This window comes from Rhineura floridana, chromosome 20, assembly GCF_030035675.1.
Source record: "Rhineura floridana isolate rRhiFlo1 chromosome 20, rRhiFlo1.hap2, whole genome shotgun sequence".
NCBI classification, from domain to species: domain Eukaryota; kingdom Metazoa; phylum Chordata; class Lepidosauria; order Squamata; family Rhineuridae; genus Rhineura; species Rhineura floridana.
In genome coordinates this window covers 12,674,103-12,688,008 of record NC_084499.1, presented here as the reverse complement: position 1 = coordinate 12,688,008, position 13,906 = coordinate 12,674,103, and the positions used below count along the sequence as shown (strand labels likewise).

Below are 13,906 nucleotides of genomic sequence, written 5' to 3'. Positions count from 1 at the left end.
CATTATTATCCCCTTTGGCTGTATATTACATGGTTTTGTATTCTTTATTTTTTACTCTGTGTTGTTTCTGTTACTCTCATTTTTTCAGTAGTAAATTGCATGTTAACTGCACATTCAGTGTAGTGACTTTCCTTGGTTATTCATGCTAGCATCAGGGAACCCTCAGGATGGCAGCGAATGGACTTGGGACTTTTCGGCACGTAGCACCATCCCAGAAGCTGGCCTGCGCTGAGTCCCGATATAGGACTGTTTTGCAGGACTTTTTATACTATTACAGCGAATTGACTGCACCTGCCAATTAGGCCATTTCTTGGTGCTTGTGATTATGTTTACATATTCACAAGGCTGGAGCAGCACTCGGCAGACAGGCAAGATGGACAGCTGACCAGCTATCTCTCCTGATGCCAGGTGGTCACTGCCGGATGCCTGGGCAAGTAGTGAGCTTATCTCTGGGAAACTGCTAAACGGTCATCTTTCCCGTGCACTACCTAGTCAGAGAATATTTTGGAGCATTTCCCAAAATAATAAGGATTACAGGCTGACATTAAAAAAAAAAAGGTAAAGGTGTCCCCACACTTATAGTGCGAGTCATTTCCGACTCTTAGGGTGACGTCTTGTGACGTTTACTAGGCAGACCGTATATATGGGGTGGGATTGCCAGTTCCTTCCCTGGCTTTTCTTTACCCCCCAGCGTATGCCGGGTACTCATTTCACCGACCACGGCTGGATGGAAGGCTGAGTGGACCTCGACCCCTTTTACCGGAGATTCGACTTCCTCCTTCCATTGGAATCGAACTCCGGCCGTGAGCAGAGCTTCGGCTGCGTTACCACCACTTACCACTCTGTGCCACGGAGTTATTTGCCTAGTTATATGCTTTCTTGGGCGTGCAGTATGCCAATAGCTAAACCTTCTCAAAGTACAATGATCTTCCAGATTTATGCCACTACAGGCAGCTTTCTGTGTCCTCTTTGTGCTTGCAGGAGCGCCACTGGAGAAGCCTGGCATGAAATCATGCTTGCATGCCTCAGCAACCAAGCCTGTGATGAGCACTCCAACCTCAGCAAAAACGAATGCGGCAGCGACTTTGCCTATTTCTACTTTGTCTCCTTCATCTTCCTCTGTTCCTTTCTGGTGAGTTGGCCCTTCTGCTTCTCTGGGTGCCTTCCCTGCACCCATAACTACCCTCCACATTCCAGCTCCTCGGTACCTCTACCCCCTCACATGCACACAAGGCAATACACAGATCTTCCCCAGCCTCACTCCTGGATTGATGTGATGATTATAAGAGAGTTCCCTTTATGGCTACATATAACCAAAAAACAAGGAACTACATACTGGAATCGGGTCCATTAGGACAAATGTGACGCTGCCCCAATAATTTGCCTTCCTGTTTACAACCAATCCAGTGGGTGGCCCTGGCTGACAGCTTCCTTCTCCTTGTCTCAGTGTTGCCCTTATAGAACTCAGTAAGGGACAAAACTAGAGCAGTCACTAGGGATGGATTTTGATTCAGTTTGCATTTCAAGCAGAATGTATCAAATCAGCAATTTCTGAAACAATATGAGAACTGAAACACAGCCATCCTTCGAAATTTGCATTTATTAGAATTTTGGGGTGCAGTTTGCCAACTAAACAACATTTACAAAAATGCATATAGTAGGGGACAGTGTGCATAAAAATGAATACATGCGTGAAAACATGCATGAAATAAGAAATGGCTTGCAAAAATCTGTACCTCTGTCAAAAACTGCCTACAAAAATGTGTTTATTTGGAGAAACTCACAGTAAAATGGCAGAGAATTTTCATGAGGACTTTCTTTTTTAAAAAATTGCTGTAGAAATGTAGACAACTCAATTTAACATTGGAAAAATGAGAAACTGGGAAAACCGAAACAGACAGATCTTTCCATACCTAACAATTACTCCGCCTGTCACTGGCTCTGGCTCCGCCTACTGTGGGCCTCCCTGCCTTCCGCCTCACCTGTCCCAATGGGCACCAGCCACCACTGGAAATGCATTACCAAAAAAGAACATAAAAGAGGACACACCTTATCTGTATATAGATGCCCACTTGGTAATAATTAGTGCAATTGAGACAAGAGCACATCTCACCCTCACAGTGGGGAAGATGGCCAGGGACCTTTTCCGTCTGCTGTCAAGGTGCTCGCTGTTGATGGGCAAGTTCCAAGTTCCTGCTCTCTCTTTTGATTATGGGTTTCCACAGATGGGTTTCAGCCTGAACCTTTTCCTCTTCCTTCTTGAGATACCATATTTTGGGGGTGTTTTGGTGTCCACTTGATAAGTTAATGCCTTTTCTTCTCCCTGCCTTGATCTCATCTCATTTTGCAGATGTTGAACTTGTTTGTGGCTGTCATCATGGACAACTTTGAGTACTTGACACGGGACTCTTCCATCCTAGGGCCCCACCACCTCGATGAGTTCATTCGGGTTTGGGCTGAATACGACCCTGCTGCCTGGTACGTATGCTCTCATATGCGCATCTTACGCTTGTAAGGGTTGTAACTCTGCGGTAGAGCATCTGCCTTGCATGTAGAAGGTCCCAGGTTCAAGTTCCGGCATCGCATCTCCACGTAAGGCTGGGAAAGATGCCTTGTCTGAAACCCTGGAGAGCTGCTGCCAGTCAGTGTAGACATTATTGAGCTAGATGGAGCAGTGGTCTGACTCAGTAGAAGGCAGCTTCCCATGTTCCCTTGTGGTGCATTTGGATGAATAAGTCTGTTCTCATAAGGTTGTCAATTTCCAGTTCACTGTTCTCATAAGGTTGTCAATTTCCAGTTCACCCTGTAATCATCTCATCTGCTGAAGCCTCTCCCCATTGACATTTCTGAAGATGGAAAGAAGTGCTCAGGTTACAGGAGGGGGGAATGGGCAAAGGAGGACACACTTCCATTGAATGCCCTCAAATACCAGTCGCAGGTGAAGGGAGCGTGCTTGTGCTTGGGCTCTGCTTGAGGGCTTCTCATGGGCATCTGGCTGGCCACTGTAAGAGCAAGTGGCCAACTAGATGCTGGGCTAGAACCATCATGGCTTTCCCTATGTTCTTTTTGATGGCCTCTTTGCTGAACTTCTTAGAAGGAAAATTAGGGGAAGGGCCGTAGCCCAGTGGTAGAGCATCTGCTCTGCATGCAGAAGGTCCCAGGTTCAATCCCCAACATCTCCAGGTAGGCCTGGGAATGTCCCGTGCCTGAAACCATGGAGAGCCACTGCCAATCAGAGTAGACAATACTGAGCTAGATGGACTGAGTGGTCTGACTCAGTATAAAGCAGTTTCATACATTCCAAAGGGCTTCAGGGACAGGGGTGGCATGACTGAGCACAAGTTGAAGGAATCAGAAAATTATTTTGTGGATTTCATTAAGGACCGCTTTGCCAACCCCCACCTTCAAATAATCTGAGTACTGACGAAAAGGTGATTTCCAGGGGAAACACGATGCGACGAAAGCTGAAAAGAACAAAATAACAACTTACCTGTGCTACTACAGTCTTGTAAATCAGCCCCCAGAAGTTACTAGTCTGCATTCCTTTTACTAGCCCAAGAGTAGGGCTAGGAGAGACATTCAGTTTTGTTTGCATTTTAATGAGGAACGGCTTAATTTGCAGGTCTCAACGCAATACACAAACTGAAACACCGATCTTTCAACATCTGGATTTTGCAATGCAGTTTTCCAACCAACCAATGTGTGCAAAATGCTCACATTGGGGAAACTGTGCATAAAAATGTATATATTTGTGGGAATTATTGGAATTTGGTACCTATTGCAGCGGAGGTCAGAAATAAATAGTGTGGTAAGACTTGTTGAAAGAATAAAGAAACTTAAGGTTTAGTGCTACTGGGAAATAAAGTCATTCTGACTACAGACATACAAATGGCCATTGTAGAGCCATGAGGCTCACACGCACAGATACTATCTGACTTATTAGGAAGGAAGAGGAAGGAAGTAAAGCCTGAGGAAAAAAACAAGGACTTGCTAAAGAAGGGATCAGTGAGGGAAGAGTAGGTTGCCTTTCTGTCTATCACCCCCCACTGGTTCAGGTTACTTGTTACACCCTTGGTGCTTTACTTCCAATAGTAATAACATACAAAAATGTATTATGTTAGGGGAAATTGGTTGCAAAAATGTGTATATTACTCAAAACGGCAGAACAGAACGTGTTTATTAGGAGAAATTTGCACTAAAATGCTGGTGAATTTCCCTGAGGGTTTTTAAATAAATGAATGAATTGCTCCTAAATGTGGAGAACTATGTGAAGGAGGGTAGATCACTACTTTTTCATGCTGGCCGTGGAAGAGTACAAACCCTCTGGGTCCAGCATGGCAACCAAGCAGGCTGGCAGACCAGGGTCAGAGCGATCTCACCTTCTTCCACCAGCCTGCTTGCTCCCCTGGATGGAATTCCAGGCCACCTGTGTCTACCAGGCGAGTTGTTAATTACAATCTACATGAAGCCGCTGACTGCGGTCATCAGGAGTTTTGGAGTGCATTGCCACCAGTACGCTGATGACACGCAGCTCTATTTCTCCTTTTCATCTTCTTCAGGTGAGGCTGTCAATGTGCTGAACCGTTGCCTGGCTACGATAATGGACTGGATGAGAGCTAATAAACTCAGGCTGAATCCAGACAAGACTGAGATGCTGTTGGTGGGTGATTTCTCTGATCAGATGGTGGATATGCACCCTGTTCTGGACGGGGTTATACTCCCCCTGAAGGAGCGGGTTCGTAGTCTGGGAGTACTCTTAGATCCTTCCCTGTCACTCGAGGCTCAAGTAGCCTCGGTGGCAAGGAATGCGTTCTACCAACTTCGGTTGGTAGCCCAGCTATGTCCCTATCTGGACAGGGAGGACCTCACCTCAGTTGTCCATGCTCTGGTAACCTCTCGATTGGATTACTGCAATGCGCTCTACGTAGGACTGCCTTTGAAGACGGTTCGGAAACTACAGCTTGTGCAAAGTGCGGTGGCCAGGCTGATAACGAGGACCAGGCGGTCCGAACATATAACACCTGTTCTGGCCTGCTTGCACTGGCTACCTATATGTTTCCGGGCCAGATTCAAAGTGTTGGTTTTAACCTATAAAGCCTTATACAGTGCAGGACCACAATACCTTCTGGAACACCTCTCCCGATATGAACCTGCCTGTACACTACGTTCAACATCGAAGGCCCTCCTCCGAGTTCCGACTTATAGAGAGGCTCGGAGGATGGTTACCAGAACCAGGGCCTTCTCAGTGGTGGCCCCTGAACTGTGGAATAGTCTTCCCGTTGAGGTGCGCTTGGCGCCGACATTGCTATCTTTTCGGCGCCAAGTTAAAACCTTTCTCTTTGCTCAGGCATTTTAGTTTAATATGTTCAATTTGGTTTTAGATTTGTGGATTTTTATATATATGTTTTTGTACCGATTTATGTGATTTTATTGTATATACTTTCTGTTGTACACCGCCCAGAGAGCTATGCTAGTGGGGCGGTATAAAAATTTAACAAATAAATAAATAAATAAATAAATAAATACAAGGCTGCATTACTTGCAACTATCACATGGATCACACGGTTGTCTGAATCCACTCACAGGTGGAAATCACTAGAGAGAGACGTAAGTAAACACTGAAAGCCAGATTTATGGTACCTGAGATACTAGAACTGCAATCATTTCATCATGACCCAGGAATTTCCTTTCTGCTGATGTGGAAAGAAAAAATAAATAAAACAAAGAATGATCAAGCTAAAGATGCTGAGGGAAAATTATATAAATTTAGGTTTATTCATTTCTGTGAGTGGAATGATGGAAAGATTTGTCAATTTTGATTCTCTTCGTTTCTCATTTTCAGAGCTTGGAAAAGTTACTTTTTTGAACTACAACTCCCATCAGCCCAATCCAGTGGCCATGCTGGCTGGGGCTGATGGGAGTTGTAGTTCAAAAAAGTAACTTTTCCAAGCTCTGCTCAGTTTTCCAATCTTAAATTCAGTTTTCCACATTTATGCAGCAATTTGTGATTTTTTTAAAAAAAAAATCCTATAGATACTTTCTCCAGCATTTTAGTGTGAATTTCTCCTAATAAACACATTTTGGTTGGGAATGTTGACCAACACAGCACTTTTTCATCATATAACACATTTTGTATATTATTTTACGCATATATCCATTTTTATGCACACTTTTCCCGAATATATGCATTTTTGTAAACACTGTTTGGTTGGCAAACATTTGGTAAAATTCAAACGTGTGAATTTTGGAGGATGGCTGGTTCTCATATTGTTTCAGAAAGTGCAGATTTGATACATTCAGCTTGGAATGTGAACTGAATCAAATTCTTGCCCATCCCTAATTCAGAGGCACATACTGCTGCTGGCAGTTGAGGCAGAACATAGCTGTCTTGGAAATGAACTGCAAAACTTGCAAGGCAGGCATTGAGAGTGAAGCACTGAATGATGATTTAGCTGTCAGTCTGGACTATTTCCTGTGCTTCAGAAAGACTGCATACCTTTAAAAAAAAAAAGCAGTTCCCTTATTTATTTTTTATGAGCTGAGGATGTTTTAAAAATTCTTCTCAAGCTTGGAAGATTATAATAGGATATGTTTCTCTGTAGATAGACACAGGGCTATGAAATGCCACCCTTCCACTCTAGCTGAAATACATTTATTCAGACAAAGGCTTATAATAGTGATGGAAATCTGTGGACTCTGAAATTTAATGTGACTGCCTCTTTGTCATGTTTTTAGGCGGATGGCGACGGGAACGGAGTTTTCTCTCTCTCTCTCTCTTTTATTATTACTTATGATTTTTCCTTTCCAGTTGCCGGATACATTATCAGGATATGTACAGTTTGTTGAGAGCGATTGCTCCGCCTCTGGGCTTAGGAAGGAAGTGCCCTCATAGGGTGGCCTTCAAGGTTTGGCATTTCTGAAGAACCCCATCCAGTGTATTTCTCCTCTCCTTCTTTTTTGCCTGGCATTTGAACTGAAAAAATACATAAATTATCTGAATTGCAAAGAAAAAAAAGGGAGAGGGATAGACTGGAATGTAACTAACCTGTTGCCTGAACAGGAATGATTGACAAGCTGCCCTCACCCTTTGATCCTCAATTCCTTTCCCGAGTCTCTCCTTCTGCGCAATGATGTGCACTTGCCTGGATGTGGGCAGCCTTATAAGACAGTCAGTTTCAAAAAAGTTCCAGTCTCTGGGTCACCGGTGGGAGGAACTGGTCCCCATCCCCAAAACAACCGTTTTTATTAAAGCCGCTGCTGACTGTCCCATAACGCTCCCTACTGCCTCTCCTTGGCATGATGGGTAGAACCACTTGGACACCTGCACCAACACTTCTTGGAGAAGATACAGGAATGCTCTGCCCCATCCTGCCCCCTGTCGTGATGTCAGACCTCTTTCTTCCCACCCCTTTGTCCGCCGTCGATCATTCCGTACCTCTACCGCAGGGATTTGAACCCCCCTTGTTTATTTTTTTTAACAAAGGAAAGGATGTGAGCACATGTGGAAAGATGCTTGAAGATGGGGATAGCCAACGTGGTGCCCTCCAGATGTCGTTCTGTACTCCATCTCCCATCATCCCTGGCCATTGCCTGGGGACAATGCAGTTGGAGTCCAACCACCGCTGGAGGACACCACATCACAAGAGATGGAACTGGGAAAACAATCCTCTGATTTAACCCTCCTCGTAGTTATTAACCCTCTTTTGTGTTGTTTCTCCTCCCGGAAAACAAACTAATTAACCGGATAACTCTCTCTCTCTTGTCTGCTTTTCCTTTTTATTCCCATTTCTCTCCCCTCTGATTCTTGTCTTGTCTTCCCCCACCTTTGATGTCCCCCTCCCTCTCTCTCTCTCTTTCTGGTTCTAAGTGGGCGCATTAGTTACACAGACATGTATGAGATGTTGAGACACATGTCCCCGCCACTTGGACTAGGAAAGAAATGCCCAGCTCGCGTTGCCTATAAGGTTAGACCCACCTTTCCGGACAACTGGGGCCATCCGCTGTGTTGTGGCTAAGGCTGCATTGTCTTCCCCTCTCCCGCTGTGATATTTGTGACATCTTCTCAGCTTTTTCATACGCTTTTCTTAGTTTTCCTAGTTCAGCAGTGTTCAACCCTGCTACAAAACATAGACATGTTCAACCCTACTACAAAAAGGTTTTCCTGCTATCTAAAGAACAGAGATATTTGAGATAGTCTAGCTTGTTATCATGTCAGGGCCTAGTGATGCCTTGAGTAGGGCTCAGATTCACATCAGGTCACCACCCTGGGAAGTAGCTTTTAGCACCCCATTCTACACTATCCCAACCGAAAGACATGGTTCTCCCATCAGGGTCTGAGGTTGCACAATGGCTACAGTCTCTTTAAGGATTGTAGACAGCTCTTGCAAGGGGGTGGAGCCACTGGAAAGGACAGCCCACCCAGCCTTCCTAAGCCATTAGATCAGGTGTAGCGGACCTTTGACCCTCCAGATGTTATTGGCCATGCTTGGTGGAGCTGATGGATCCTTTGCTGAGACAACACATTCTGCAGCTTAGCTAGCAAGGGCCACTGGGAGCTGTCTAGGGTCCTGACCTGACTGGAAGGGGCTCTGGTAATTGGTACCGCTTTCCCTGCAAGCCCCAAGCCCCATCAGCAGAGGAAATTTATCTCCAATGAGCATGATTCTCCTTTTAGAGGAGGAATTTATTCCAGAACATAAAATTTGTGCCTGTAGAGATAGCCCCCTCTCCAGAACCACTGCAGGAACAGCAATTCGCCTTTGTTTTACTGTATCTGTTACTGTCTATTCAGATCAGATCAGGTTTGTTTATTCATTTCTAGCTATCAGTCCATCACAAAACAAAAGTTTAATAGTATGAAAGTAATACAAGGTAAATTAACTCAGACTAAAATAAAGTTATGTACAATAAGAAACAAACTTAAAATGCCAGATTTCCCTGGCAGACCACAATATCTCTTCTCCTTTTTTTTTTTTTTTTTAAAAAAAGCCCCTCTTTTAACAAATATTAAATTAAAACGAATGGATGCAAATTTGAATAAAATTAGTTAAAACCTAAATGGATAAAAACATAAAACAAACTTAGCATTCTGAATCTCCCTGACAAGACATCACATTTCTCTCTAAAGAATGTCCTCCTCTTTCAATTCTGACCAAGCTTTTGCATTTCTGGATAAGGACCAGAGCAGGGTTGTATCTTAATTGGCTCCCAGTTAATTAGGGTGTGTGGTTCTGGAGTGTGGCAGGTCAGCATGGTTTGGGGGAAATGACCTTACAGGCCAAATCTGAACCCTTGCTGGATCGGCGGAGTGAGCAATTTCCCCATAGAGAAATGTAGCTGATGTCTGCAGAAAGCCGGCTTCGGCTCCATCGCCCATCAGCTGATGGGTAGTACAGCTGAAGCCTCCTGCACTTTAAATCACCATACAGGCTTCTTGGCAAGCCCTTCACAGTGCTTTGAAGTCCTAACTTTGGGTGCTTTGAAATCCTGATCACCTGACATGATTGTGACATCTGGTGACTTGACAGGTGGGCAGCCCTGTCCTCCTGTCAGGTTTCTCCTGCAAGGCTCAATCTGATAAGGATCTGGCCCACAGAACCCAAAGGGCTCCCCACCGGCGTCACAGAGGATCATCTCATACAATGTTTTCTGCAAATGCTCAAAGCAGTTCCCTAAAAAAAAGAGACACCCCCAAAACAGTCTAAATACAGTCGCCCAATAATAGCGCATAATCAAAGGGTAAAATCACTCCAATGTAACGCGCAAGACAAAAATGAACAGTTCCATTTCACCTGCATCAAAATGTAAGGAAGCATCAATGTCATCAATAGGCGAAGTAAAACATCCAGTCCGAAGTAGCCCAAAAGCAGAAAACATTAGTACCTAGAAATGTCCCTGTCCATTTTTATGCCTCTGCCCAACAGCCCAGAGTTCTTATGGAGGCAGGTGGAGACAGCCATCCCTTGATGGCAAACACAGCATTTCTCTCCCTTCTGTAGCAACCAACTTTCTATGCCTATGTGGCATTTTCTCCTCCAGGCCCTTCTTCTGAGCTATGATCTCCCTCCCAACACTTCTCATGTTGCTCCATTTCCTGTGTGCGTATGTGTGTGATCCCCATCGCTGGCAGGGGCCAATCCCTGCAGAGTTATTGTGCATGAGACTTCTGCCTTGCTTGCCTTGATGTGCATGCGGTAATAGCTTTGTAGCCTTATTCTGTAGTGTTCAGGAGAGCTGAATCCCAGAGATGGGACGGGGCTTCCCAAAGGGGACTCTCTTTCACAGTAGCGTAGCTGTTTTTACATTCTAAACTGCCTTGACTGTGTTAAGAAGGGAGTGGGCTCACACCCATTGGTGCCATTCAACCTGTGTGTGTACCGTCAAAGGTGAGAATTCCATCAGGAAATGGGAATGGGGGCAAATGTTGCTGCAATTTCAGCAGAGGTCAGGAATGGAAATAATATTATCATCATCTCACCTTCCCCAGTCAGTCCCAAGGCAGGTCACAACAATTTAATACGCATTCTTAAAAACAGTTTAAAACCAATGATCATACCGGTTAGGCCTCATCTTGAGTACTGTGTCCAGTTTTGGACGCCACGCTTTAAGAAGGACGCAGACAAAATGGAAGGGGTTCAGAGGAGGGCAACAAAGGTGATCAGGGGACCAGAAAGTCTTTCAGTCTCTCCTATAAAGACAGATGGAAAGAACGGGCAGCTTTAGCCTTGAGAAGAGAAGACTAAGGGGAGATATGATAGCATTCTTCAGGTACTTGAAAGGTTGCCACACAGAGGAGGGGCCAGGATCTCTTCTCAATCATCCTAGAGAGCAGGACAAGGAACAGTGGGCTCAAGTTGCAGGAAACCAGATTTCAACTGAACATCAAGAATAATGTCCTAACTGCTAGAGGACTATGACAATGGAGCCAGTGACCTAGGGAGGTGGTGGGCTCTCCAACACTGGAGGCATTCAAGAGGCAGCTGGATAGCCACCTGTTGGGGATGCTTTAAATTGGATTCCTGCATTGCGCAAGGGGTTGGATTCTATGGTCTTCTAGGCCCCTTTGAACTCTATGATTCTATGATGATTATTTCATATGATTTGTTTACCTGCTCTTCACCCTATATATCCCAGGGTGGGTTGCAACAATTTAAAATTCAATTATTAAAAACAGTTTAAAACAAATTGCAATCACGGGAATAGGGTGGGTCCTGAAAACATAAATCTCAGGTAGGGATGTGGTAGAATTCAGACCAGTTCAACAATGTTATCAATGCTTCCTTTCAAAATACTTTATTGATAGTTCCTTTCAAAATATCAATATTAATGTAATTTTTTTCTTTTTGCGAGGGGAAAAACAGACTGGTGGCTAGCAGATAAAGAACAAACTCAAATTGATTCTGGCCTGGTAGGTCAACTGAATGCTTTCAAACCGGCACCGGCCAACAGATCCCATTGCTAATTTCAGGTTAGGGAAGTATATGCTTCCTTCCTTTGGCTAATTAATGCTAGTTTTCAAGCCCGCTTCCTCCAACTCGACAAGGATACAGTTCTCCTGGGAGAAACTATATGTATTATCAGCTTTATCTTAACTTCTAAGTCATCTTTCTTTCCTTGGTTCTCTCTCTCTCTCTCTCTCTCTCACACACACACACACACTGAAATGGATTTCGTGGGGCTATTTGAGTAAGTTTGGACCATTGGGCTGCTCTGAGCAAGGTACATTTCTGCTGCTAACCTTTCCTGTGCTGACAATAGAGAAGACCAGCTCAGTGGCTGGTGAATCAGATCTGTGTTTGATACAGCTTAATTGGAATTTATGAGAGCCAGTGCGGCATAGTGGTTAGAGTGTTGGACTACAACCTTGGAGACCAGGGTTTCAATCCTCACACAGCCATGAAGCTCACTGGGTGACCTCGGGCCAGTCGCTGCCTCTCAGCCTCAGAGGAAGGCAATGGTAAAGCACCTCCAAATACCGCTTACCATGAAAATCCTATTCATAGGGTCGCCCATAAGTCAGAATCGACTTGAAGGCATTTTTTTTCAGTTGGAATTTAGGCCACATCCCCACTATACATTTAAAGCACTCTTGTACCACTGAGGATTGTCATTTGTAAAGGGTAGTGAAAGTTGTTAGGAAATTTTTATTCCTTTCACAGAGCTACAGTCCCCAGAGTTCCTTGGGAAGAGGGACCGTTAAACCATTCTGGGAACTGTAGCTGTCTGAGGGGAATAAGGGTCTCCTAAGAACTCTCAGCACCCTTTGCAAATGATAGTTCCTAGGATTCATCGGGGGAAGTGAAGACTGTTTGAAATGGCATCGTCGTGCATTAAAAGGTGCGCACGTGGCCTTAGTGTGTGTAAAAATTGCTGTGATATCTTTGTGGGTTTCTGCTCTGCTATTCGAAGGGGGTGGGCAGTATTTCTGGCAGCCTCAGGAAGTGCTATTGCTCATTTCATGCCTGATTTCCTCCCTGACAACAATTATTCCTCAAGAGTCCACCGTTTGTCTTTGCTAGTATTTGGAGATCATTTTTGGAGACAGGCATTGTGCAGACACTAATTGATGAAAGGCTGAGAGGCAGTGTCAACTGCCTGCAGGTTAACCATGCTCATTGCTGTTGCCCTTTCTAGAAAAACAAATTCCTATCCTGCCCATCCTTCAAGGAGATCACCAGCATACATAATTTCATTGATTTATTTAAAAGCATTTACATACCACCCTCTTGCAAAACAGCAGGGCAGTGTACAGCAACATCAAAGCAATGACAAGCAATACTACCAACACAACAACGCAAGGGGCGTCCTCCTCCCTGCCGCGTTCTACAAAGGGAACACTAAGACTGAGGAGGAGGAAGCTGGCAGTCCCGCCCCTCCCCAGACTGGCTGTAAGTAATCAGGCAGGCAGGTGGAGACTTGCTGAGGGCAGACTGAGGCTGGTGGGGCAGCGCCCTTTTTGCCCTAATGGACAAGCCTTTTCTGTTCAATAGTCATTGCATATGTTGTTTTGCTGAAACGTTTTTAGCAATCACACTGAACTACCATTTCTAGGATGCTTTGGAGGGTATCTTGACTGTAAAATCTGGATTGACACACGTCATACATTTGAAAATAGTGGAAGATAAGGGAGGAGTAACACATACGATGACCCTTCTTTAGATCCTTGGCGGAGACTTTTCACCTGCTTTCTGTTTGACAAAGAAAGAGCTCCTTCATGCAGTGCAGAGTTACATTATGGAATTCAATCCCACAGGAGGCAGCGATGGCCACCAACTTGGATGGCTTTAAAAGAGGATTAGACAAATACACGGAGGATAAGGCTATCAAATTGCTACTAGCCATGATGACTATGCTCTACCTCTACAGTCACAGGCTTCTGAATGCCAATTGATGGAAACCACAGGAGGGAAAAGTGCTCTTGTGCTCAGGCTTCCCATAGGCATCTGGTTGGCCACTGTGAGAACAGGATGTTATTTATTTATTTATTAAATTTATTAGTTGCCCATCTGGCTGGTTGTCCAGCCGCTCTGGGCGACACACAACATAAAAACATACAATTCACATTAGAGCCTTAAAATTCCAACAATAACATTAAAATCTAACCCATTTGGACTAAGATGGGCCATTGGCCTCATCTGCTTATGTTCTTGGGCCCAAGATTATTTTTTTTAAATGCTGTCAAGTTGACAGTTTTGAAGTTCTGAAACGTACCTCAGAAAGAAGACCTGGGACTCTGACCATGGAGAAAAATTCACGGTAGTTTTAAGCTATAGGAAGGCAGCTATAGCTAGTGAGGATTTCCAAAATGTAAGTGAAGCTCATCATTGGAATATTGGAACCTATGTAGATTATGTATCTTTTCACCATCTGGGGTGTGTCACCTAAGTCAGCACAGGAAAAGTTAACA

The 13,906-nt window shown here is 44.4% G+C and overlaps 1 protein-coding gene across 1 annotated transcript in view; it reads left to right on the top strand.

The window, feature by feature from the left end:
* CACNA1B (calcium voltage-gated channel subunit alpha1 B) overlaps window positions 1-13,906 on the top strand; it is a 348,989-nt gene that overhangs the window by 310,315 nt on the left and 24,768 nt on the right. Inside the window, exons 35-37 of the mRNA XM_061604351.1 lie at window positions 982-1,132; window positions 2,351-2,478; window positions 7,868-7,964. Coding sequence (XP_061460335.1) covers window positions 982-1,132; window positions 2,351-2,478; window positions 7,868-7,964 — 376 coding nt within the window. The remainder of the gene's footprint in view (window positions 1-981; window positions 1,133-2,350; window positions 2,479-7,867; window positions 7,965-13,906) is intronic.